General features: G+C 41.8%; 1 protein-coding gene across 1 annotated transcript; it reads left to right on the top strand.

Moving 5' to 3' along the window:
- On the top strand, positions 1–22717 carry sccpdh (saccharopine dehydrogenase (putative)). Its single transcript, XM_033025878.1, has 12 exons — positions 1–353; positions 2485–2594; positions 5940–6020; positions 7369–7498; positions 10177–10226; positions 12949–13079; positions 14059–14176; positions 17349–17468; positions 18646–18702; positions 19956–20067; positions 21222–21303; positions 22366–22717. The coding sequence occupies exons 1-12, from the start codon at positions 167–169 to the stop codon at positions 22469–22471; spliced, it is 1284 nt and encodes a 427-aa protein (XP_032881769.1). The 5' UTR covers positions 1–166; the 3' UTR covers positions 22472–22717.
- Positions 22718–27748: the final 5031 nt, after the last annotated feature.

Raw genomic sequence — 27748 nt, 5'->3', positions numbered from 1 at the left:
TGTACATTTTCTCCGACATCTGTCCCTGTGTTGGTGCGGCTTGTATTCTGCTGGCTGTGCAGCGCCTGTTTTACGGTAGAAGGTGGGTGCTGACAGTCAGCTCCAACTCCAACTCCAGCTCCAGCTCCTCCGTTCGGCGCTCGCTGATCCCGAGGACTGGACTGAGATGGCGGCAAACAGGCCTTATCAATTCATCGTGTTCGGCGCCTCCGGCTTCACCGGACAGTACGTGGTGGAGGAGGTAGCCCGGGTGGCATCTGCCACAGTGGGGCTGCAGGATCTAACGTGGGCCATCGCCGGTAGGAACCGAAGCAAACTGGAGCAAGCACTGGAGCGAGCAGCGGTCGCCCTGGGTGAGTGCGGCGGGGAGCGGGCAAGTCGGTTGGTTAAGGCCGCTGATGGAGGCGGTGTATGGGGGCCGGACCCGGGAGAGGGGTTCGCCAGGCCATCTGATGGGTTGGTCTGGGGCGAGGACCAGTGGATCCTTTACGGGGGAGAGATGGCACTTTGGATGGAGGTGGAAATAAGGGCAAGCCGGGCAGATGGGGGAGAAACAGTTCAGTGGTGAGAGTTGGAATGGGATTGGGTAGAGAGAGGCCGAGAGACGGGCTCGGATGGTGATGAGTAGTGGAGCGAAAAGACAACTAGACTGAGGGTGAGAGAGAAGTGGAGGAACGGGAGAGATAGCCAAGATATGGGGAAGGCATGGGAACCAGCCAGGCCTGAGGATGGGTTTGAGTTTCGTCAGCCAGACCTGGTATAGGGAAGTGAGGGGGGAGGGATAAATAGAGGAAATGTGCTTAATGTTTCGGTTCGGGTTTGAGGAAAGGTCCGGACCCGAAATGTCACATTCATTTTCTCCAGAAATGCTGCCTGACCCTCTGAATTACTCCAGCATTTTTAACCTATTTATAGGAGGATTTGTATCCAGGATATAGGGATTGGAAGTCTTGGAATCATAGATTCGCACAAAATAAAAATTTGCCATTTCAGCCCACCTCCTCCATGCCGACTGTGAACCTAATCATTGCAAATTTCATTTGCCTTCATTATTCCAACTAAGCCTTTTAATATCCAAGTATCTGTTTGAATGCTTTCTAAATGTAATTGCTTCTGCCCCTACCATGTCCTCTGGCTGTTCCTTCCATACATTCACCCCACTGTGTGTAAAATGTACCCCTCCGATTTCCTATGAATGTTTAAGCTCTTCTCTTATAAGGGGGAATTAAATATTCAGAAGGCAGATAGTGACTTTACAGAGGTTTACAAAGTACGAGGGGCATACATAGGACCGACAATTTCTTTTCCTGGGCCAGGGGACTCGAGAACTAGTGGGCACAGGCTGTGCCCATGTTTGTCTGTCCTATGCATGCCTCTCGTACTTTGTAAACCTCTGTAAAGTCACTATCTGTCTTCTGAATATTTAATCTCCCCTTTTAACTACAACCCTAATTTCCAGACAACATCCAGGTAAATGCTTGAAATGTATGTTATGTACATTGCAACTAGTGAGACGTGCAAAATAACTTTGGGGAAAATCCACTGTGAAGGTGTCAAACATATTGGTGAAATTCATATGGCATTGGGGTGTTCAAGAAACTGTGCTGAACAGTGTTTTTGGAGAGGTCTGCAGTTAAAAGTTTGAAGTCTGATGGTTTTCTGAATATTTGGGGTTGCAGGTTAACTAACGTAGGACTATGTAGTTACTTGCCATTTGAGCATCCAGAGAGATGTGTGGGATAACAACACAAAGTCCTTTGCAAAGTTACAATTAGTTTAAAGTGTGCTGTTATATATTTTTAAAAGAGCTGATCTCATTAATTTCAAATATAATTGCATTGGAGCCCTCCTAATCTGCAAAACCAGTTAAATAATAAACATTAGCTGTGTTCTTGCAGCTGCAATCTGCTCAGCTATCCAGTCTCACAATTTAGTCCTAAAACAAAAACTGCATTTATTAATCTCATGTTTAAAAGAACAGTTTGAATTGTATGTCTAGTTGAAATGTTAGGTCTTTTACTCCAGTTTATGCCAAATTATAAATAGCATTTTTAACATTGTCTCAGCTGCAGAAGGGCAGAGCTTGTTCAATGCCAGCCAATGTTTTTTTTCCATTGGTGGAAGGTACACGACTAAATGAACCTTTTCCTCTTATTTGCACGCCAGGGGATTCAGCCCCTAGTTCCCATTCAGTCTCAGTTGAATGTATTAGTGAATGTATACAGTTGAATGTTTTTGAATTCAAACATTCAATGTTGTTGTTGGATAGATTGGTTTCATACTACAAATAAGTCCAAAAGTAAACAAAAAAAGACATAAAGGTAAATTTATTTTGCGAATCTATCATTAGTTAATGCATGCCATATCATCAATTTAAAATGAAATAGTTCACATTTTAATACAAAAATAAAACATTATTTTGAAAATTTTGTTTTCTGGCATAAAGGTTTAATTTTTTTTTCCAACAAAATTATCTTGTTTCAGGAACTCCAGAAATCAAGTCTAAAGAATGCATAATTTGTGATTTAAATGATTTATCCACACTTACTGCCATGTGCCAGCAGGGATCCATTATCCTCAATTGTGTAGGACCTGTAAGTATATCTTTAGAACACAAAGGAAGGAAACATGTCCACCTCTGGAGCATAATTTTTTTCTGATAGTTTCAATGTTTAAATACCTTTATGGTGTTATTTAAAACAAGTTTTACATTTAAGGGGGGGGGGGAGATTTCTAATTTGTGCAATGGTAGTTATTGTGCTGGAATCTTAAGTGGGAACAAGTAAGCCAAGTCAGTCCCATGAGTTTGCTCTGTCATTAAGTTGGATTGTAGCTGATCCAACATTACTCAATGTGTAGGAAAGAACTGCAGATGCTGATTTACACCAAAGAAAGACACACAATATTAGAGTAACTCAGCGTAACAGGCAGCACCTCTGGATAGAAGGAATGGGGTGAGACCCTTCTTCAGACTGAATGAGGGTCTCAACCCGAAACATCACCCATTCCTCCTCCAGAGATGCTGCCTGTTCTGCTGAGTTACTCCAGCATTTTGTGTCTACCCACTATTTCTCTAGTGATAACGATAGCATTCAATTCCCCTCTGGCATTATTCAGTATTAATAGGATGTCCATAGTACCTTCTATAGACAATAGGTGCAGGAGTAGGCCATTTGGCCCTTCGAGCCAGCACCGCCATTCACTGTGATCATGGCTGATCATCCACACTCAGTACCCCGTTCTTGCCTTTTCCCCATATCCCCTGACTCCGCTATCTTCAATAGTTCTATCCAACTCTTTCTTGAAAGCACACAGAGAATTGCGCCCCACAGTCTGAGGCAGAGAATTCCACAGATTCACAACCCGCTGTGTGAAAAAGTTTTTCCTCATCTCTGTTCTAAATGGCTTAAGGGGCTGTCCCACTGTGGCAACCTAATCTGCGAGTTTAGAAGAGTTTGCCCTCGACTCAAACTCGCAGCATGGTTGACACGTGGTCCTAGGAGGTCCTATGAGGTCACTGGAACTCTCCTTCATGCTCGAGGGAAGTTCCCGCATACTCCCCCCCCTTCTCCCTCCCCCCCTTCTCCCTCCCCCCCTTCTCCCTCCCCCCCTTCTCCCTCCCCCCCTTCTCCCTCCCCCCCTTCTCCCTCCCCCCCTTCTCCCTCCCCCCCTTCTCCCTCCCCCCCTTCTCCCTCCCCCCCTTCTCCCCCCTCCCCCCCCCCCCCCCCCTCCCCCCCCCTCCCCTCCCCCCTCCCCCTCCCCCCCCTCTCCCCCCCCCCCCTTCTCCCTCTCCCCCCTTCTCCCTCCCCCTTCTCCCTCCCCCCCTTTCTCTCTCCCCCCTTTCTCCCTCCCCCCCTTTCTCCCTCCCCCCCTTCTCCCTCCACCCCTTCTCCCTCCCCCCCTTCTCCCTCCCCCCTTCTCCCTCACCCCCTTCTCCCTCACCCCTTCTCCCTCCCCCCCTTCTACCTCCCCCCCTTCTCCCTCTCCCCTTCTCCCTCCCCCCCCCTTCTCCCTCCCTCCCCTTCTCCCTCCCTCCCCCCCCCCCCTTCTCCGGGAGGTTATACATGTCACCCCTTATTCTCCAAGGCCCCTTATCTTGCTTGGACCTTTCTCTTTCTTTTTAACTGAAAGAAACTCTTGTCTCTTTTTATGTTTACTTTGTCAGTTTGTCCATATGGATTATTTTCCCTCCATTTCCTGTCCTCCTTTGCTGGATTCTGATTGTATCCCAGTATCATAACTTCTGCTTCCATATCGTTTCTCTTTATTAATTTACGTATAATTTTTTTCTGAATCTACGTGATGCTGCTGCAAACAACATTTTTTGTGATATCTGTGCCTCTCCGTACTTGTGCAATTGAGAACAAACTTGTTTGACCGTCGTTGATTCATCCCTCCTTAAGAATCCTTCCTCTTTACAGGGATGTTTATTGCAAAATGCTTATTCATGGAGAGTATTTGGAATAAAGTTTGGGTCGAGCATCATAATAGTTGCAACACTTAAGAGAGTGCAGAAGGGATTTGCCATTATGTTATCTGTAATGGAGCATTTAATTTGTGAGTAGGCATTTAATAGGCTAGGTTTGTTTACCTTGGATCAGAGAATGGTCAGGAAGGACTTGATGGAGTATACAAAATTACGAGGGCGTAGATAGTAAGAAACTAATCCACACATCCACAATGTCTAAAACTAGAGGATATTGGCTTAAGGTAGGGGGTAAGAGGTTGAGATAGGATCTGAGGAAGATTTCAGCCAAAGACAGGATGAAATCTGGAACTCAATGCATGAGTCGATGGTGGAGGCAGGTTCTCTCAACATTACTCCCCAAGGAATATAAGCAATGGAACAAATGCTGGTAAATGGGATTATTCTGATAGTATGTGATGGTCAGCATGGGCAAGGTAGGCTAAGGGATCTGTTTTTGAACTGTATGACCATATAAGAAGTATATATCTGCATAACAAGTCAATCTGAAGAGAATCTTGGGGGGGAGGGGGGGGGGGGGGAGAGGGGAGAGGGGAGGGAGGAGGGAGGAATGAATCATGTGGTCATTTAGTACAGTAAAGGGCCTGTCCCACTTGGGCGTCATTTGCGCGTCATTTACGCGACATAATTTACGTGTCATGACACAAGCGTCGTGACGCGTGCGTGGTGAGGCGTGGTGGCATATGCAGTGACGCTCGGTAGCGCACGGCTTCCCAGGATTTTGGGATGCTCAAAATCCTCGCGCGCAACCTGCGTAACGCGCAAATGACGCCAAAGTAGGACAGGCCCTTAAGACTGGAAAGTTTAGGATGAAAATGAATTCGGTAAATTGAGAATAGTCAAAAATCAGTGGAAATCAAATTATTTCTACTAGGTTAAGTGCTATTACTGGTTCATATTTTTCAAAAATGTTTATATTTGCTTTCTTTTTATGTTCTAATACACATACAGCAAGGTTTTAAAGCTTTTGTAATATACATTTATTACTGAGATACAATATAAAATCCCTTCGGATTAAAATAGCAAGTTTAGCCATGTAGGAGAATTCAAATGCAATGTTTTTTAAATTGGTCAATATTATTTGAATAAAATTTCTGTTTTTAAAATATTATTTCACGTTTAAATATTACTGTAGTATTTACTTGGGCTTTGCATGCATTCAAATATCATTTTTTTGCATTTTATGGTCAGAATCTTAACTAAAAGAATGACATGTTAATCATCACGTATAATATCTAGCTGAAAAATAAGCATCTGTATGTATTTTAATATGGGCTCTACTGCAAATACACAGTAGGTGAGGCATCGGTGAGAAGAAATGTTAACACTGCAAGTTGAAGACATTTCATCAGGGCTGGTCATTTGTTATGCCAATATATATGTATAAAGGGTAGAGCTCCAACCTAACTTTGCTGGTCACTAACTTCAGAATACCTATTATATCTATTATCAGTACAGGTTTTTTGGAGAGATGGTGGTGAAGGCCTGTATTGAAAATGGAACTCACTGTATCGACATTAGTGGTGAACCTCAGGTATTGATATTTTCTTCAATAAATAATTTGTTACAAATTTAAGGTACCGCCAAATAAAAAGCTGCTTTGTATAAATTCTCTGAGGAGAATTTCAACATTTTCTGAATATTCTAGTGTTTCTGTGCTTTTCCCACATGCATTATATGTGAATTTGATTAAAGGCATTGATATGGTACTTAGCAATATACACGGATAATGAAGCTCTGTTTTGATCAATGTGCAAAACTAATCAACTGAAGATGGAATTAGATAAAACCTTGACCTTTAGTAACTTGTCAGTTTCTTTGTTGAACTAAATTAAGGCGCATGTTGCAATCAATAGCGCTTGAACAATTGGTTGGGAAGAAAGCCAAACTGGAAGAAAGAGGACTGCGCCTCCTTTTCAAGAGCAGCCAGCTCTTGCACGGTTGGTGCCAAAGCATCAACATGACCCTTAAACGTGCCACCTCCCGTTGCTCTTTTCTGTGTAAGCGGGAACTGCAGATGCTCGTTAAACCGAAGATAGACACAAAAAGCTGGAGTAACTCAGCAGGTTAGACAGTATCTCTGGAGAAAAGGAATAGGTGACGTTTCGGGTCGAGGCCCTTCTTCAGACTGAAAGTCAGGGGAAAGGGGAACAAGATATACTGTATAGACAGTACCTAGGACAAATGAATGCACAAAACAACGATAATGACAGAGTGGGTGCAGCAAGAAAGACAAGAGTTCTGTAATACTCTCTTGTTGCATCCCCTCTGATTATTGTTGCTTTATCGTGTGACAACCAAAATTGCACACAATATCCTTATATGAAGCCTCAGGAGAGTTCAGGGCCATGCTATTAGTACTACTGAGCTAAAATAATGTGTTGGTAGAAATTGTGAATAATCTATCATTTAAAACATAATTGCCATTTGAATTGGTTTTGGGCAATCTCATGTAAATAGTAATAATGGGCTAGTGTGCTTAATTATAATAAGTGAATACAAGTGAATGCAGAAAAAAATGACAAAGTATAAATCCACTCCACATAGAGAGAATAACTATGAAAATTTCATGCAAATAAATTGGGTCATTATTCCAGACATGCATGAATCATTAATTTAAATAATAATGAGAATGTGAGATTTCTTTTGAGGTTGCCATTTGGGTAATGTTTGCTTTTCCACAATCTTCAATTAATTAAAGCTATGACTACATGTGGTAACAAGGTAACTTCAAATTGTGCTTCACGGAGATAGTGGAAGTAAGAGGAAGGTTGGAAACTGAGGAGAGTGTTCCAAGTGAAAGGGGACAGTTGTGCATGTAAAGGAAGCAGACATAGTGGAAAATATGGGTCTGTAATTTACAATTGTTTTATCATTCACAGTTTTTAGAAACCATGCAACTAAAATATGATGCAACAGCTGCTGAAAAAGGAGTATATGTGGTTGGAAGCTGTGGATTTGATTCTATTCCAGCAGATATGGGTGTACTTTTCACCAGGGACCAGTTGAAAGGTAATTTATGATAAGTGCACAGATGATTAACTCTGATATTGCATTGCCTTGTTTGTTGAGCAGTACTGGGTTAAAGGTAACAAAAAGTCCAAGTAACCCTCAACACAGAGAGAGATCGAGGGTTGGATAAAGAATGAAAAGGAAAAATATGCAGGATAGAAAACTGAAAATAAGGGAGGACTGACTGGGGTAGAAATTATAGAGGGTGCTTGTATTTATAAAAAACATGAAAGGGCGAAAGAGTAATAAATATCACTAGTAGGTTCCTGAAAGGTGGCTTAGAAGACTTGCAGGATGCTTTCCCTCATTATCGATTACATGGAATAAAAGGTCAGGGAGGTTATGTTACAACTTCCTTGGTTAAATCATGGTTACACTGGCATGTGCAGTTATTCATTATTACAAACTATGGTTCAAACTACAATAGGAAGTATGTAATTGCACTGGAGTGAATGCAGAGGAGATTCACTTGGATGTTGTCAGAGATAAACTGTTTTAGTTAGAGGAGAGACTGGATAGGCTGGGTTTTCCCTGTGGAACAAGAGGCTGAATGGGAACCGAGTTAAACCTTTGACAGACACAAAAAGCTGGAGTAACTCAGCATGTCAGACAGCAGCTCTGGTGAAAAGGAATAGGTGACTTTTCGGGTAGATACTCCTTTTCAGACCGAGAGTTAGAGGAAAGGGAAACAAGAGATATAGATGGTGATATAGAGAGATCTAGAACAAATGAATGAAAGGAATGCAAAAAAGTAATGAGAAAGGAAATAGGCCATTGTTAGCTGTGGATTAGGTAATAACGTGTTTCAGAGTGGGGGAGGGACAGAGAGAGAGGGGATGCAAGGGTTACTTGAAGTTGCAGAAATCAATATTCATACCGCTGGGTTATAAGTTGCCCAAGCAAAATATGAGGTGCTGTTCCTCTAATTTGCATTTGGCCTTACTGACAATGGAGGAGGCCCAGGATAAAAAAGCCAGTATGGTTTACCTTTCATCATAGCAGAGATGATTACAATTAGAGGGTTAGTGCACTTTCTCTAGCCAAAATTGGAATTTGTTTTTTGGTCCTAGAATTAATGTTTGAGTTTGTTCTGGCCTGAGCAGAACTTCAAATGACTGCTTCCTTGTACAGCCTGCAAAATTGCACGTTCTTGAAGCTCTTTCATTTTTCAACTAATGAGGCAAATTGAACAATTATAGCCTTTAATGCAATGTACTTTTAGTAAGTGATTTAGAAGTATGGAAAATATTTAAATTGAACTAGACCAAGTGGGACCCGTTGGGTCCCTGTCACATGGAAGGTCTGGTTCCCCAATGCAACCCGTTCCCCCAACGCAATATTCCACCACTCACCCGTTCCCCCAACGCAACCCGTTCCCCCAACGCAATATTCCACCACTCACCCATAGCTCCCAACTGTGCGGGGGCGGCTCATTTCCCCTTATCCTCCAGCACTCCCTCCCCCTCCTCTTCAGCCTCCCTCTTTTTAAACTTTAAAAAACTTGCTGCCAAGACTCAGTGTCCTGTGATTGCAACATTGTTGCAGGCACGGCCAGCAATTGGATTTGGGTTTTTCAGACTGAGAAGTTAAGTGAAAAATTTTTAAAGTGTTAAATGTGAATAACTTGTATTATATTAGATAGATAGAATTTATTACCACACAACCAGGGTCGGTGGAATTTGGGTTGTCAGCAGCGATACAATAATAAAGAACACACAACCACAATAAAAATGTAACACAAACATCCACCACAGCAGTCATCACTGTGGTGGAAGGCACAAAATTTGGCCAGTCCTCCTCCATTTTCCCCCCCGTGGACAGGACCAGAGTCCAGAGTCAGTCCAGGATCGGCTCTTCCTCACCGGAGACCGCGGCTTTAAGTTGTTGTAGGCCGCAGGCCGGCGGTCGAGATTTAAAGTCTCCGCCGCAGCCAGAAGCACCGCAGACTGCAGGGCCGGCGGTCGAAGCTCCCCTCCAGGGGTGATGATAAGTCCATGCCGGCCCCGCGGTAGAAGTTGGCCGCGGGCCGGCAGTGATGGCTTCTTCTTCCCCTGGGTCCCCCACGAGCTGCAGACCGCGACTTCAGGCTGCCGGCTGCCCCGTGCCAGCGAAACGGAGCGCTCCCCTCCAGCGAGCCCCAGCGAGGGCTCACCCGCTCCACGCCGAGAGTCCACGCTGCGCCCGCCGCTGAAGCCCCGGGCGCGTCTCCGGGAAAGGCCGCGCCGATCCTTGATGTTAGGCCACGGGGGAGGCGACCTGGAAAAAGTTGCCTCTCCATGGAGGAGGCGACCGAAGCGGTTTCCCCCTCACCCCCCCACACCACCCCCCACACAAAACACACAAAGGAACATTAAGCACATACTTTAAAACATACTAAAAAATTAAAAATAATTGAAAAAACTGACGCGCTGCTGACATGGCTGCTGCCAGAGATGCTGCCAGATAACACCAATCTGAATAAAACTTGATAAAAACACATCACAAGACAATTGTGAGTAAGGTGGTCCAAAAACTGTAGCGCTATCGTGTACCGTTTTGGCGTAGTTCAGGGCATGACAGACACACACGCACACAGACAAGATGAGATTTTTAGTAATACATAGATAACAAGACACTTTAAATGTTGATGCAATATAGAGAATAAGAAATTGTATACATATTTACATGTTATTTTTCAGGTACTCTGACTGCTGTGGATAGCTTTGTGATGTTGAAGACAGGACCACAGGTTTATCTTTTGTTTATTTGAACCATAGTTTGCAATGATAAATTCTGGTATTGAAACAGTTGCATGTTAACTGTCCAGTTTAACAGTGTAAGAAAATATTTTAATACAGTTCTTTTTGCTATTTCTTGGGTTGATTCAGAGGATCTGTCTTTTGGAATAATAATTGTCATTTGGCACCGGTACTTTTATTATTAATAGCCCTGTCCCACTGTACGAGTTCATTCAAGAGTTGTCCCGAGTTTGCCCTGATTCGAACTCTGAGATTTACGGTAATGGCCGCTCGGTACTCGGGGCTCTCATGGACATTTTTCAACATGTTGAAAAATCTTCACGAGTCTTCCCGAGCTTACCGTGTTTCCCGAGTACCTGCCGTTAGCGTTACGAGCCGCTAAGAGACGTCTTGCTTCTTGGTTTCTTGGTCCTCCAAAATATTCCAAATGGAATTTAAACTGGAGGTGGTGGAGGGAGGACTTAAGCCAGAAAGGGTTATTGGGAAGAAAGAGCTACTTTAAATTTAGTTGCATCTGGTTGGGTAACTATAGTAGGGTGGAGATTATTCCATGCTTTAATTGTGCTGTCCCCGAGCTCCAACGTACCCGCTACGTTCATTCTACATGCTTCCACGGGTTTGATTTATTTTTAACTCGGGAGAGTCTTGAATGAACTCGTACAGTGGAACAGGGCTTTTACCATGTTATTTTCTAAAACTACAAACAATAAATAGACTTGTTTGGGATATTAAACATTGTTTGTGAGTATATGTGGATTAATATGCACATTTAAATATATTATTTATTTATTTTTCTAAATTTTATTTATTTATTTATTCCGAACAAGTAAAGACATTAAAGACATTAATAGTAACAAAATCGAAATTATCAAACAATTGGATATTACAATCAATATTTACAAAGCAATGAAAAGAACAAAAGCAAAGTTCCAATGTGTCTGTACAAGCTCGAAAAGGAGTGAGAAGAAGAATAACTTATTAAATCTCACCCCTTTTCCCCAACACTTCTACCATGTTTAAAAATCAATTAATTAATAATAATAATACTACCCTAGGCAATTTCCCATAATACCTACAGACATATATATACATACAACTATTATGCACATACAAACTTCATATCTGAAGTACCCAAACATAAGTAAACAATAGTAAAGCAATAGATAAACATTAACCACCACTTGTCAACCATCCCCTCCATCCCTGTACCCCTTGAAAATTATTTTTTTATATATCATTTTAAAATGATTCATGTTTGCGCATTGCTTTAATTCCCCGTTCAATTTATTCCACACACCTACTCCACAAACCGAAATACAAAAGGTTTTTCTAGTCGTACGGACTCTTTGTTTCTTAAAGTTAAATATTCCTCTTAAATATTTTAAACCTAAAGCAAAAACAAACTGCTGGAGAAACAAATTGTAGAAGGGATATTGGCCTAACATGGAAAATGGGAGTAGTTTTCATGGATATCTTGTTCATTGTGGACGTCTGAAGAAGGGTTTATGGCCCGAAACGTTGCCTATTTCCTTCGCTCCATAGATGCTGCTGCACCCACTGAGCTTCTCCAGCACTTTTGTCTACCTTCGATTTCCCAGCATCTGCAGTTCCTTCTTAAACAGTTGGACTGAACGGCCTGTTTCCATATTGTATGACTCTTATGACCTTGTAATTCAACAGATCTGCTGACAGATCAGCAGTGTTTTATGCTCCAGATTCCACTATCTGCTGTTTTTTGTGTCTATATTTTAAACCTAACCTTTTTATTTGAGATTAAAATCTGATGCTTTTGAAAATGAAATTTATTTAAGCAGCCTAGTTTTTCGATCAGTTGCTCAGCCATAATGTATAGCACACAAATGTGTGTTTCGCCCCAACTTATTGATGCTGATCAAGAAGTCGATCTATGCTAATTTTATTTTTCTGCATTAGGATTACATCCCTCTAATACTTTCACATCCAGTAAATACTGAAATTGTATCTATTGTTTCCTCTGGCAACTTATTCCATATGACTATCACATTCTGTGGGGGAAAAAGTTGCCCCTCAGATCTCCCCCTCAATCTTAAATCAATGGCCTCTAGTTATAGATTCCCCCTATCCTAGGAACAAATATTCTGACTATCTATTTTATCTATGCCCCTCATTATTTTAATCATCTGAGAGGTCTTCCAGCAAGCAACCTTCCAGATTTCAGTGAGAATAAACAAGACAAGAGTGTTTTATTGTCATATGTCCCGGATGGGACAATGAAATTCTTACTTGCTGCAGCACAACAGAATATTTGAATAAGTAAACATCTTCAACTCTTCCAATTTTTGTTGTCACCAAACTTATTAATCAGTCCACCTACATTCTCATCTAAGTCTTTTATATTCATGACAAACAATAATGATTCAAGCAACAGCCCTCAACAACTACCCTCTGATTAAAGAAAAATGTTTGGAGGACTTGTGTACCAGATTTGTTTAATTAGTGTAAGTGTGAAGCGTTGTACTTGAATAGTTTGTAGTAATTATATTCCAGATGAAAATGGACATTGGCAGGTATTTACTAAGGCATGCATTATACTTCAGTCCACTTGGAGATTTATTTAAGCCTGTGATGTAAATTTAGTAGGTTGAATTAATAAAAAGGTTTGAATTACCTCATTTTTCATTTTAGTTTGAAGTTACTACCTCAAAGTTACTAAGTCCTTTCTATCTTTAATAGGGTGCCAGGTTTCACGATGGAACTTGGAAGTCAGCAATTCATGGAATGTCTGATCGAAGTAACCTGAAGAAACTAAGAAGACAGTTTGAATTTAAACCTCTTCCGGTTATTGGGACCAAACTAAAACGCAGGTGAAAAAACATTCCATTTAAATGTTCAGATTCATTGCTGCTTAGTTAAGGAGTTTGATGTCTAGGATGAAATAACAGTAGTGCTATAAAATTGAGTTTGATATTTTTTTGGCTATTCTCCTGTGGTATAAAAATGTATAATAACTTGTTCACATTAATGCAAATTTTGTGATGCTTCATTTAGCTCAATTGTAAATACTTTTTGCTGCAGTTATTTAACCACATTTGATTAATTTGAATTTGCATTTGAAAGGGATAGGTAACCATGGAATGCATTCATTTAAAATTAAATATTTCTCTCAGTTGTGGAATCATAATGTCTCCACATTATGAAACATTCTTGATGTTCCTATTACTACCATACAACTCCTGCACAAACCCATGCTACTCCTACATGTCTGAAGGAATTAAACAGTGCCGCATGACTTGTCGATGACTCTCAATCCAGCCTCTCACCAAATGTTTCTGTACTTATTCCTTTTCTCCATAGCCCTTTCTTCCTCCCCCTCTTTGGAAATATGTTTGTATGACTTCAACAGCTTTCAAGTAATTCATTTTATGAGTATATAATTTTTATGTGATGTCCTAACTTTCCACCTCTTCTCCCGAGCATCTGTGCCTTTGCCACTGTACTTGATGCTCTGATATCCAGTTAAATTAAAATGTTTTTGACCAGCCAACATCATTCCAAATTGCCCCTTCTTCTTGAGTGCTAAATATAAGGAAATCATCTCTTTGATTCAAAACCTTAAATGACTATTAACATATATTGACCCATTATTTTTTAAATTTGATGTTTTGTGAAAGCAATAATGTGAAGGGAATATGTGTATGGGAGAGGAGAAATATTAGGTAGTAGGCACAGCAGTAAGATTTTTTTATATTGATGATGTGGTAAGATTTTAAAGTAGTTGAACTCAATGTGATATAAACCTACTTGTGACTAGACTTATCCTTGAACAATGTTATTTCTTCACAGGGGTGGAGCATTTTATAGTAACAAAATAAATCAATATGCTATTCCATTCCTGGGGTCTGATGCCTCGGTAGTCAAACGCACACAGCGGTACCTGTATGAGAACTTGCAAGAAAGTCCTGTAAGTATATTTAGCTTTCTCTTTTTTTAATATTCACGGTATGTTAAGTTTAACTTAATGAAAAATCACATTGGACATAGCTCATATGATAAAAGAGAAACTAAATTGTAATTCACATGACCTCGAAACTTGGGCTTATTGATACATTTTTTTCCCCTATAAATGTAATTTGTTGTTGCAGAATCACATAGTTTTGTTGGAATATTCTCTCTTCTTGCCAGAAAAAAAACCCCGAATGGCAACATTTAGGCTTGCACGGTTTCTTCATGCATCATTTTGGCTCATTTACAAGGATGAAGACTTTTCTAAAATGTATTTACTCCTCGGTATGTGGCCACTGGCTAGGTCAAAAGCAATTGACCATCACAAATTGCCCTTAAATAGTCAATGAAGTGTCACCTATGTGACGACCATTGCCCTTCTGGTGAAGGTACAACCACAATGCCAGTGGGTAGTGAGTTCCTGGATTTAAATCCAGCAATGATAATGCAGCTCTTCTACACTTCCAAGTCAGGGTGATTAAAGGCCTGCAAGGAAATCTACAGCTGGTGGAACATTTTGAGTTGTGGTGGATGGGTGTCACTCCAGCACATTGCTTTGTTCTGCTGATGTACAAACTGCATGAGAGTTGGAGGTGCACACATCTATGAATTGAAGAGTATTCTATCATGCAGCTGTCTTGTATGTTAAAAATGGTGAAGGGCTTTAGGCTGTCAGACGATGCAACAGGTGCTGCAAGATGCCCAGTGTTTCTCTTGCTATTGCTGCACAGATATTTATGTGGTTGGTCCAGTTGAATTTCTGATCAGAAGTGACTCCCAGGAAGTTGATGGAGGGCTCAATAATGATAACGTTATTGAATGTCAATGGTTGACCGCTATTCTTGTTGGCGATGGTCCTTGCCTGGCAATTTTGTGCCTCTTATTTGCCTATTTCTTCACATTGTATAGCCATAGAGTGATATAGTGTGGAAACAGGCCCAACTTGCCCACACCGGCCAATATGTCCGAGCTACACTAGTCCCACCTGCCAGCGTTTGGTCCATATCACTCCAAACTTGTCCTATCCACGTACCCGTCTAACTGTTGCTTAAACGTTGGGATAGCCCCAGCCTCAACTACCTCCTCTGGCAGCTTGTTCCATACATCCACCACCCTTTGTGTGAAAAAATTCCCCCCAGGTTTCTATTAAATCTTTTCCCCTTCACCTTGAACCTATGTTCTCTGGTCCTCGATTCCCCCACTCTGGGCAAGAGATTCTGTTCATCTACCCGATTTATTCTTCTCTTGACTTTATACACCTCTATATGATCACCCCTCATCGTCCTGCGCTCCAAGGAATAAAGACCCCAGTCTACTCAACCTCTCCCTGTAGCTCAGACCCTCTAGTCCTGGCAACATCCTCGTAAATCTTCTCTGAACACTTTCAAGCTTGACAATATCTTTCCTATATCATGGTGCCCAGAACTGAACACAATACTCTAAATGCAATCTCACCAACGTCTTATACAACTGCAACATGGCCTCCCACTTCTATACTCAATACTCTGTCAAAGTCCAATGTGCCAAAAGCCTTTTTGACCACCTTATCTACCTGCAACTCAACCTTCAAGGAACCATGTACTCCTAGATCCCTCTGCTCTACAACACTCCCCAGAGGCCTACCATTCAATGTGTAGGACCTGCCCTTGTTAGACATCCCAAAATGCAACACCTCACATTTCTCTGTATTAAATTCCATCAGCCATTCCTCAGCCCACCTGGCCAATCGATCCAGATCCTGCTGCAATCTTTCACAACCATCTTCACTATCTGCAAAACCACTCACTTTTGTACCATCAGCAAATTTGCTAATCTTGCCCTGTATGTTCTCATCCAAATCATTGATGTGGATGACAAACAGTAACAGGCCCAGCACCGAACACCACTAGTCACAGGCCTCCAGTCCAAGAAGCAACCTTCCACCATCACCCTCTGCTTCCTTCCATGGATCCAATTTGCTATCCATTCAGCTATCCTTGGATCCCATGCGATCTAACCTTCCAGAGTAGCCTACCATGAGGAACCTTGTCAAATGCCTTACTGAAATCCATGTACACAACATCGACAGCTCTGCCCTCATCGACCTTTTTGGTCACGTCTTCAAAAAAATCAATCAGATATGTGACACACGTCCTCCCACGTACAAAACCATGCTGACTATCCCTGATCCTTGCCCATCCAAATGCCTGTATAACCTATCCGTCAGAATACTCTCCAGTAACTTTCCAACTACAGATGTTAAGCTCACTGGCCTATTGTTCCCAGCATTTTCCCTACAGCCCTTCTTGAAAAGAGGCAGAACATTTGCCACCCTCCAGTCGTCCGGCACCTCTCCTGTATTTAAGGACGACTCGTAAATTTCAACCAGGGCTCCCACAGTTTCCTCTCTAGTTTCCCGCAGTGTCCTCGGATATATCTGACCAGGCCCTGGAGATTTGTCTACCTTCATACACGACACAGGGGTGTAGGGGAGGGGGGGGGTGTGGGCTCACCGGTTCCCGACCCCGGCACCGACCGCACTCATCAGCTCCAGGACCCGGCTCCGGACTCATTCAGCGGCTCCCGTCCCCAGCGCCTGTCACACACGCACAGCCCCCGCCAGCGAACACAGCCCGCCCGCGAACACAGCCATCCCGCGAACACAGCTATCCCCCGCCCGCTGAACACAGCTATCCCCCGCCCGCTGAGCACAGCCCACGCTCCACTCCTTCAGCTTTATTCTCGGCGCCAGTGATTGACAGCGGGTACCGGAAAGGGCGTCGCTGTCCCAGCGAATAACAGACCAATAACTTTGGTAATATTTCACCGATGGGAACAAAACTTGGTGCACTTGGAGCAGAGGAGAGCGGTGAGTAAGGTGGCGAAAAATTCTTAGTGATATAGAGTGCCGTTTTTGCGCAAACTTAAAAACAACACAGACCAGAAGAGGACAAGATGAGAGTTTTAGTAATAGTATAGATAGGTAGATATAGATTTATTTTGACAAACAATTTTATAGACATGCTGCACTGCTTCTGACACTCTTTGGTTATGATAATGGCATTAATACATTTCATGGGCTTTGAGAAATTCTTCTTATAAATAGATGAGCTAATCTCATTTAACATCAATGCTTATCCGGTTCTCTTTAGGTCCAGTATGGTGCATATGCATCTTTGGGTGGAATTGGGTCAGTCATTCTGATGATCGTAACTGGATTCTTCTTCTGGTGTTTCACAAAGTGTAACTTTGGAAGGAAACTTATGATCAAAGTAAGTGACATTGATTGGTGTATTCATAAAGTGTTGTTATAGCTTCAATTCAGTTTTAACTTTTAATAATTAGACTAAGTGGGACCCGTTGGCTCCCTGTCACAGGAGGCTCGGTCCCCCAACGTTCACCCATAGCCCCCAACTGCACAGGCGCAGCTCATTTCCCCTCATCCCTAGCACTCTCTCCCCCTCCTCTTCACCCTCCCTCTTCTTTCCCCTACCCTCAGTCACTCCTCCCTCCCTCCATAACTCCTCTCACCTCCCTACCCCCTCCTGTCCCACTATCCCCCACTCCTCACCTCCCCCTATCCTCCCCCACTGCCCTCCTCTCCCTCTATTTCCCACTCTCTACCACCCCTCTACTCCCCCCTCCTCTCCCTCTATTCCCCTACTCTCCTTCTTCGCCCACTCTCCCTCCTCACCTCCTCCCTCTTCTTTTCTCACTCCTCCTACCCTCCCCCAATCCCTCCCTCACCTCTCCTTTCCCCTACCCTCAGTCACTCCCTCCATAACTCCACTCCCCTCCTCTCCTTCTATCCCCTCTCCTCCCCCACTCTCCCTCCCCAGAATCTTGAGGTTGCCGCTCCTCTCCCCTCTTGCGTGCCCCGGAGGAGCATCAGCCGTCACCGCCCTCAGAGGCAGGTTTCGGATCGGCCCGGAAGCACCAGAAGCTAAGGCCGCGCTGGCATGTGGGCGGAAGGGGGGAGAGCTCAGAGAAAAGACGGGGGAAGAGCCATGGGGGAGAGGGGGCGTATCACGGGGGAGAGGGCAGGAGCCAGCGAGGGGGACCAGAGGGGAAGGGGCTGGAGCTGCGGGGCGTTGCGATGGTGGTGCTTTTGGAAGCAGGAAGGGGCAAACCGTCCCGGGGAGTGACAGGAGAAGAGACCAATTCACGCGGCACTGACTGGCAGGAGAGGAGATCGATCTGCGCACATGCGGTTTTTATGATTTTTAAACCTTGCTAACTTTTACAATATACAATATACAAATTACAATATACCACCGATATACTTGTTGCACTTGCAGCACCGGAGAACGGTGAGTGAGCTGGCGAAAAATCGTGACGCTATCGCGTACCGTTTCAGCACAAATAGAAAAAAACCGGAAGAGCACAAGATTAGAGCTTTAGTTATGTATAGATATTGGTCAAGTATTTTGTTTAACTTTTGCCTTATAGTATCCAGCGTTTTTCTCATGTGGATATTTTACAAAGAACGGGCCAACCAAAGCGCAGGTACGTTTGTTTTCCCAATTAATCTTTGTTTAAAGCAAACACGAGTCCTATGTTTTCAAATAAATGGTATCTGACTACTCGCTCTCAAATTGGACTGGTTACTAAAGCGATGAAAACTACATTTTTTGTATTTCCTACCCAAGGTATTTTTAATTAAAATTTGGAAATTAAAACATTTTAAATATGTATTAGTTATGTCAATTTAGTATAGGTAATGGGCCTGTGAAGATATGTTTTAGTAGAATTATTCAGTGAAGTGAAAATGGAGTCTCGGATTAAATCCATAGAATTTTACAAGATGGAAGGGGACTAATTGGCCTATTGTCTGTTTGACTGATCGCCACAAGAAGTGCCACCTTGATCTCCCTTTTCGTTTCAAATTATTTTCTCGAGTCTCTCAATTTTCTTTCAAGCCATTCCCACTATCTTTTCAATTTTATATTTCTCTCCCAAATTATTGACTCACCAAGCAGAAAAGTTTTCTTGATAGTCTTCAATTTAGCTTTTCCTCATAACTAAAATCAATCGTTATCCAGTGACATTTAATTCCTTTCTTGATTTTAATACCCAAATATAGTTCCCAAAGTCTTATTTGGTTCAAATTTGCCCTCTTTACTATAAAGCTTTATAATTAGGATGCCATATGCATGTTTTAAAATGTTTCTGCTAATTTATTTTAAAGATCTGTACTTGTGGTATTGTTATCTTTACATATCTGAACATTGAATACAGCTGCATTTAATGTCCTTGTAAATAATTCCAGGCAGTAGTATTTCTCTCCACACATTTCTTTTATCGCATTACAATATTTGATTGCAGAAAGCTGCCCTAATGACAGAATGTTCTAGAACAGCTGCTCTAGAAACCGATAGAGCTGTTGCCTCACAGTGCCAGAAAACCCGGGTTCAATCCTGATATTGGGTGATGTTTGTGTGGAGTTTGCACGTTCTGCCTGTGACAGCATGGGTGTCCACCGGGTGCTCTGGTTTCATCCCACATCCCAAAGGAGTGTAGGTTAATTAGCCATCTATAAATTACCCCCAGGGAAAGAATATTAAAATGGGATAACAAAGAACTAGTGTGAACGGGTGATCGATGGTCGGCTTTGGCTGAAGGGCCTGTTCTCGTGATGTGTCTCAAAACTAAAGAGTAAGAAAATTGAAACCTACGAATACACTGTTTTAAAATGGACCAGAGAATCTGGAATAAATGCAAGTAAATTCAGAAAAAGCTTGTTGTATTTTGTTTTGCAGATAGAAGAGACCTCTTTCACCATGACTTTCTTTGGTGAGGGATATCAGGAAGGTCAAGATCCTAAAAAAGGCAATCCTTCAGTGAAAATCTGCACCCAGGTGATGGGGCCAGGTACAGGCAATTTTTAATTTACATTAAACTTATGATTATGGAATTAATTTATTTTACTTTATTATTTGACCTCACTGGAGCTGGAACTGCTAGAGTTTAGAAGGATGTGGGGGGACCTCATTGAAACTTACTAAATAGTGAAAGGCCAGGATAGAGTGGATGTGGAGAGGAAGTTTCCACTAGTGGGTGAGTCCAGGACCAGAAGCCATAGCCTCAGAATAAAAGGATATACCTTTAGAAAGGGGATGAGAAGGCATTGTCACCGATAGCTGTGAAGGCCAACACAATGGATATTTTGTAGGTGAAGATAAACAGATTCTTCATTAGTAAGGGTGCCAGAGATTATGGGGAGAATGGGGTTGAGGGGGAAGGATAGATCAGCCATGATTGATGGTGGAGTAGACCTGATGGGCCAAATGACCCAATTCTGTTCCTAAACCCGATGAACTTATTTGACAGGGTTGAGTGGGGAAGTTTATGGTAATTAAATAGTCGGCACGGTCAACTGATGTAATTAAAACTCTTCAACCATCACTTTCCTGTTTATCACCCGAGTTAGTGCTTCTGTTTGAAGCATAATGTTCCAGTTCTAGATACATTACAGACAGTAACTTCAAGGAAAACCTAATGTACATTATCACAGTGTTACACGGAAAAGCTTAATCAAGCAAATAGTACCTGACAAATATGACCCCTAATGAAGGCAGCACATCTCACAACTGACGGAAAAGAAAAAGGGACACATTTGAATTTAGAAACATAGAAAATAGGTGCAGGAGTAGGCCATTCGGCACTTCCAGCCAGCACCACCATTCAATATGATCATGGCTGATCATCCAAAATCAGTACCCAGTTAATGCATTCTCCCCATATCCCTTGATTCCATTAGCCCGAAGAGCTAAATCTAACTCTCTCTTGAAAACATCCAGCGAATTGTCCTCCACTGCCTTCTGTGGCAGAGAATTCCACAGATTCACAACCCTCTGGGTTAAAATGAATTTATGTTTTAATGTTTTCTTCTTCTTTATGCAGCTTTGATGAATAAAGTGGCAAATGTATATTTTAAAAAAATGTTTCTGCTTAAGTCTAATTTTCTATAGTGCAACACTTTTTCTTTGCATTATTTCACATCTTGCTGTTTTTTTTTTTGCCAGAACCTGGCTATGTTGCTACCCCGATGGCTATGGTGCAGGCCGCTATCACAATACTCTGGGAACAAAAGTTGTTGCCGAAGCGGTGAGTTTCATAACTCCTAAGAATCAAATATATTCAGCTTTGAACATCTGCTTATTCTATTTGGTGCTTGGCATAACAAAGTGCGGTGCACTTGTATTCAAAGTAATCTTAAATTCCTTATTGCATCAGATAGAATATTTCATTTATTAGACTATTTGTGATTCTATTTAATGCTGATCTGATAGATTATTGATATTAAATCTATCTAAATGGCGTCAAGTTGGGAAAAGGGGAAGTACAAAGGGATCTGGGGTTCCTTGCACATCATTCTATGAAAGTAAGCATGCAGGCAGTGAAGAAATCGAATGGCATGTTGACCTTTATAACAAGAGGAATCGAATATAGGAGCAAAGAGGTCCTTCTGCAGTTGTACAGAGCCCTAGTGAGACCACACCTGGAGTATTGTGTGCAGTTTTGGTCCCCTAATTTGATGAAGGATATTCTTGCTATTGAGGGAGTGCAGTGTTGGTTTACAAGGTTAATTCCCGGGATGGATGGGCTGTCATATGCTGAGAGAATGGAGCAGCTGGGCTTGTACACTCTGGAGTTTAGAGGGATGAGAGGAAATCTCATTGAAACATATTAGATTGTTAAGGGCTTGGACACGTTAGAGGCAGGAAACATGTTCCCGATGTTGGGGGAGTCCAGAACCAGGGGCCACAGTTTAAGGATAAGGAGTAAGCCATTTAGAACGGAGACGAAGAAACAATTTTTCCCACAGAGAGTGGTGAGTCTGTGGAATTCTCTGCCTCAGAGGGCAGTGGAGGCAGGTTCTCTGGATGCTTTCAAGAGAGAGCTAGATAGGGCTCTTAAAAATAGTGGGATATGGGGAGGGCAGGAACGGGGTACTGATTGGGGATGATCAGCCATGATCACATTGAATTGGCTGGCTCGAAGGGCCGAATGGCCTACTCCTGCAAATATCTTCTATTGTCTAAATGCTTCAATGTATATGCATATTTCAGGGACTGTGCTTTCCAATGACAATGTATGTATTGCTACAGATATGAGAGCCCAAAATGCATATTTGACCATATGTTGCAATTATTTTTCCTCCTTTAGGGGTGGGGTTTTCACACCTGGAGCAATATTCTCAAAGACTACACTCACTGAAAGACTGAATAAGCGTGGCATTGAGTTCACTGTCATCAGCAGGCCTGAAGCATAATTGTTCCATGCATTTGAAGCACAACATATTGCAAGAACAGTCCTGCTTTCACCCCAATGACAAGCTTGCACTCAGTAAGAAACCTTTATTTAACCAATTCTAGCAGCAATTTATTTGCCCATATTGCAGTATAACTATCAAAAGGAATAAATGATTTCAGAGACTTGTTCTCAAGGGTACTGAAAAAAAACTATTTTTGTGTTCATTTCTAATGGAAATTAAACATGTTGATTATAACACACTAAAGTTGACTCTTAGTTTTCAGTTGAATTTGTCATTTTGTTTTCTATAATGAAATATCTGAACATCCTTTGAATGGGGAACTAAATATTTTGTTTAGAAAATAATCTAAAGGGTGCTTTTTGGAGGGAGACAATGTTTTTATGAAATCCAGTGACCCAGGTTCAATCCTGCTTTTTAATCTGCCACCAGGCTCCCTAAATTCAATTTGCATGACCTCAACCCTCATTTTAAACTTTGTTAATTATTATTAATTCCTTGCATTCAATTTGCACCTGTGGGCCATCATGTATTTTTCTTGCAGTTTATGTTTATAACTCCTGAACAGTTGCACACTGAGGTTGAACAATCTTTAGGTAAGAAATACCAGGATTTGACCTGGTCATATTAGGAGGGAGTATGTGCATGAGCGAGTGCGGGAAAAATATTTATGCTAAACTGCGCCTCTTGGAATCATAAGTGTGTTTTGGTAATTGTGAATGTTGAACAATTATAACAGAACTTTTGTTTAAATAGTCTTTTTAAAAATGTTAATTATCATAAGTTAAAAAAAGCATTATTTGGAAACAATTTTTGGAAATGTAGCATTAATTAGAGCAATGACCTGTTCCTAGTTTTTATTTTTCCCTTTCTAAATCACCAATTCCAAGTAAACAGCAACCTTATGTAAAACTTTAGCACTAATTATTTAAATTGCTTTAAAATAAGCTTGCGGCTTGTAGCCAATTGTTTATTAAATTGTCATTTTGTTGAAACATTATTTGACTGCCGCATTTCAAATGGTGATTTAAATTCCAACTCTGGAAATGCCAATTTGATTTACAATGGAGTTGTGTTTATGATCACTGTTCAGATAGACTCTGGGAAAATTGCCCCACTAAAGCATTTCTGAGATAGATAATGATGATGGTTGTGGCAAAGAAGTCAGTTACTCTTTGACATAAATTGCTTGTAATCCAGAGGAACCTAAGTTATCACAATCAGAAGAAACCAAATATTTACTTTTTAAATGGTCAGAGATGATTTACTCTATTGAGTTATTCATTTAGCTTGCATTGGATCTCCTTTGGCATTGCTCTTAGGGTAAAACCTAATGTTTATTCAAACAGCAAACTTTGACTCCAAATTAATATAGGCCCATTCAGCACAGGGCTATATTGTTTAAAATGCAAGTCATGCCCCTGCAATGCTTCACCACATTAGAGGGGAAACATTCTTGCACTGGAGAAGATGCAGAGGAAATTTGAGAATGTTGCCAAGACCCCAATGTTCTAGCTATAGGAAAGGTTTGGATATGACATTATTGTTTTCTTTGGAACAGCGAAAACTTAATTGAGGTGTAAAAAAACAATGAGGGCTTTACACATAATAAATAACAAGGACCAAGTTCTCTTAATTGAAGGGGTGAAACATTTAAAATAATTGATAGGGTTAGAGAGAGGAAGGTGTTTGTTTTCACCCAGGAGTCTGGAACTCAATGCTTGACAGAGGGATGAAGTCTTGTAATTTGCTGTGGACTTTGACACAACATGGGATTAAACTCAGTAGTTTTTCTCAACTGGCACAGGTTGGGCAAATGGTCCCCAGTATTACAAATGTTCTATGACAATGTTGGTCTCCTAATTTGAGAAAGGACATTATTGCTATAGGGTGATTTCACGAAAGGTCACTGGATCATAGATCCTCACCCACGTGACCGCAAAATCCAACTGGGGTACAAGCGTCACTTCCGGTACATGTTATTGATGCTGAAAACGCGCACTTTCACACCCGTTAAAAACCGCGAAAACGGCCTGTTTTTGAGCTGTAAATAACTGTGCCAGTCGGGGTGACCGTGAGACACAGTTATCTTACTTTACAGTCCAGAAGATAGATAAAAACGAAGGTAAATACAAGAGGGAGCTGAAGGGGCAATAACAGCGGAAGTGGTTAGCGGACATTCGCCGTGGAGATATAAAGATCGAAAATATCGGGAATTATCGCGTTTCCTCACTGCATTTCATCAAAAGTAAGGCATTATTGATGTTTTATCTTTATTCATTTGTTATATGAAAAGTTTTAAAAGTGAAAAATCCGTCAGTAAAATTGCAAAATCGCCCATGGTTCTCAGGTGAGTTTTAACATGCAAAATGAAAACGCTTCTGAAGCTACATTTACCATTTAAATAATCGTAAACCATCAATGCGTTTTGAAATGAATTTTACTCAGATGCAAGCTAAGGAATGGGATAATTGTCAGCTGTTAATTGGACAAAATCAGGACATTTTATTATTATTATCCAATTAACAGCTGACAATTATCCCATTCCTTAGCTTGCATCTGAGTAAAATTTATTTCAAAACGCATTGATAGTTTACGATTATTTAAATGGTAAATGTAGCTTCAGAAGCGTTTTCTTTTTGCATGTTAAAACCCACCTGAGAGCCATGGAAGATTTTGCAATTTTACTGACGGATTTTTCACTTTTAAAACTTTTCATGTAACAAATAAATAAAGATAAAACGTCAATAATGCCTTACTTTTGATGAAATGCAGTGAGCAAACGTGATAATTCCCGATATTTTCGATCTTTATATCTCCACGGCGAATGTCCGCTAACCACTTCCGCTGTTGTTGCCCCTTCAGCTCCCTCTTGTATTTACCTTCGTTTTTCTTTATCTTCTGGACTGTAAAGTAAGATAACTGTGTCTCACGGTCAACCCGACTGGCACAGTTATTTACAGCTCAAAAACGGGCCGTTTTCGTGGTTTTTAACGGGTGTGAAAGTGCGCGTTTTCAGCATCAATAACGTACCGGAAGTGACGCTTGTACCCCAGTTGGATTTTGCGGTCACGTGGGTGAGGATCTATGATCCAGTGACCTTTCGTGAAATCACCCTATTGAGGGAGTGCAACATAGGTTAACCAGATTAATTCCTGGGATGGCGGGACTGATGCATGATGAAAGAATGGGTCGACTGGGCTTTTATTTCCTTGAATTTAGAAGGATGAGAGGGTATCTTATAGAAACATATAAAATTCTTAGAGGATTGGACGGGGGAGTCCAGAACCAGGGGTAACAGTTTAAGAATAAGGGGTAGGCCATTTAGGACTGAGATGAGGAAAAACTTTTTCAGCCAGAGAGTTGTAATCTGCGGAATTCTCTGCCACGGAAGGCAGTGGAGGCCAGTTCACTGGATGTGTTCAAGAGAGAATTAGATTTAGCTCTTGGGGCTAAGGGAATCAAGGGATGTGAGGGAAAGGCCAGAACGAGGTACTGATTTTGGATGATCTGCCATGATCATATTGAATGGCGGTGCTGGCTCGAAGGGCTGACTGGCCTACCCCTGCACCTATTTTCTATGATAATCGGCTGTGTCCCTTTAAGATTTCCACTTGTTTATTCCCTGTGATGCAGCTGCTTAGATTAATCACCATGTCATGCAGAGGATTTATATTGTTGAAAGTTCTTCAAATGACCACCTTTTGGGGTTGTCTCCACAGGTTCTTTATATCCAGTCAACACCAGATGCAGAAAGGGGACAAAAAGAAAAGTTAGCAAATTTTGAATGCATCACCGGTGACAAATAATCGTTTAAAATACTCTTGCCATTAGGATTTTTTTTGCTTTCTAATAACAATCTTGGCTTGACAATTTGCGCCTACGATGCAATGAAACTATTTTCTGATTCTATACAACAACAGAACAATGCAGTTATATTAGCACCTTTTTAATTAAACTAAAGATTCTTTCATGGTTAGAAACAAGGAAAGGCAGATGCTTGTTTAAACAAAGTTAGACACAAAGTGCTGGAGTAACTCAGTGGGTCAGGCAGCATCTATGGACAAAAAGGAACGGCGACATTTCGAGTCCGGACCCTTCAGACTGAAAGAGGGTGGAGGTGGGGAGTGGTGAGGAGCTGGAGGAGAGAAAAGACCAATCAAATGACTTCAGGCAGGGCGGTGCCTGGTAAACTCATTGTTGACTAAAGGGACTGTCCCACTTGGGCGACCTAATCTGCGAGTTTAGAAGAGTGTCTTCGACCTTCAAACTCGCAGCATGGTCGACACGCGGTCCTAGGAGGTCGCTGGAACTCTCCATCAAGCTCGAGGGATGTTCCCGCATACTCGCGGCCTCAGCTAGGTCGCAGAAGATTTTTCAGCATGTTGAAAATGTTTCTGCGGGTAAAATTTGGTCGGCATGGTTCTTTTGAACTCATAGTGCAGTGGAGGGCAGCCGTAGGCAATTTCCTTCGCTGACCGGGCATTTTGATTGGCTCATTGGAGTTTTCAGGACCCAGGAAAACCGACCGGTAGGTAAAATGCCCGCTCTGTCCAGCTCGAGGTTTTCCAGGCGAATGCTCTTGAGCTTGAAGGTCGAAGGCACTCTTCTTAACTCCCGGATTAGGTCGCCTGAGTGGGACAGCCCCATAACTCTCAAGCCAATCTCAACATAGAAGAACTATGGAATTGATAAACGACAAGGGTAGAGGAAGGGGATCAGATAATTCAATGTTCACACCACTGGGTTGTAAGCTACCCACGCTAAATATGAGGTGCTGTTCCTCCAATTTGTACACGGCCTCACTCTAGCAAAAGGTTTGTATGTAAGGAAGTTGAAATGGTTGGCAACCGGGAGTCATTTGTGGTTGATCCTGATCTTTCTTCAACTCTTCACAACCGACCTACAGTCTGAAGAAGTGTCCTGATCTGAAATGTCACCCATACTTTTTCTCCATTGATGTTGCCTGACCCACTGAGTTACTCCAGCACTTTGTCTATCTTTTCATGATTCATTGACTGCTATCTGTCAAAAACTAACAGAGGTAAAGGACTGTTTAAAACTAGGGACTATAGGCTTGCTTACAGATTGTTTTTAAACCAAGTTCTTCAACGAAAAGAGAAGGTTTGGTGAGATAATCCAGAGTCAGTAGTGGGAGAAATGAGGTCAGAAAGCACAGAAGGCAAAAGTTCGAGTTCTTCAAAGGCTAGAGAAGCTAAGCAGGACAGAGGGGATCAGTGCCTCCTTTATACAATAGGAACTGATCAATGAACGGCC

This window comes from Amblyraja radiata, chromosome 8, assembly GCF_010909765.2.
Source record: "Amblyraja radiata isolate CabotCenter1 chromosome 8, sAmbRad1.1.pri, whole genome shotgun sequence".
Taxonomy (NCBI): domain Eukaryota; kingdom Metazoa; phylum Chordata; class Chondrichthyes; order Rajiformes; family Rajidae; genus Amblyraja; species Amblyraja radiata.
Note: the sequence above shows the minus strand (reverse complement) of the source record. Positions and strands in the feature narration are given on the sequence as shown.

Coding starts and splice junctions, on each gene's coding strand:
- sccpdh (XM_033025878.1), top strand. CDS start 167: ATGGCGGCAAACAGGCCTTATCAATTCATCGTGTTCGGCGCCTCCGGC. Junction 10,227..12,948: donor TGTTGAAGACAGGACCACAG/GTTTATCTTTTG, acceptor TATCTTTAATAG/GGTGCCAGGTTTCACGATGG. Junction 14,177..17,348: donor AGAACTTGCAAGAAAGTCCT/GTAAGTATATTT, acceptor GGTTCTCTTTAG/GTCCAGTATGGTGCATATGC.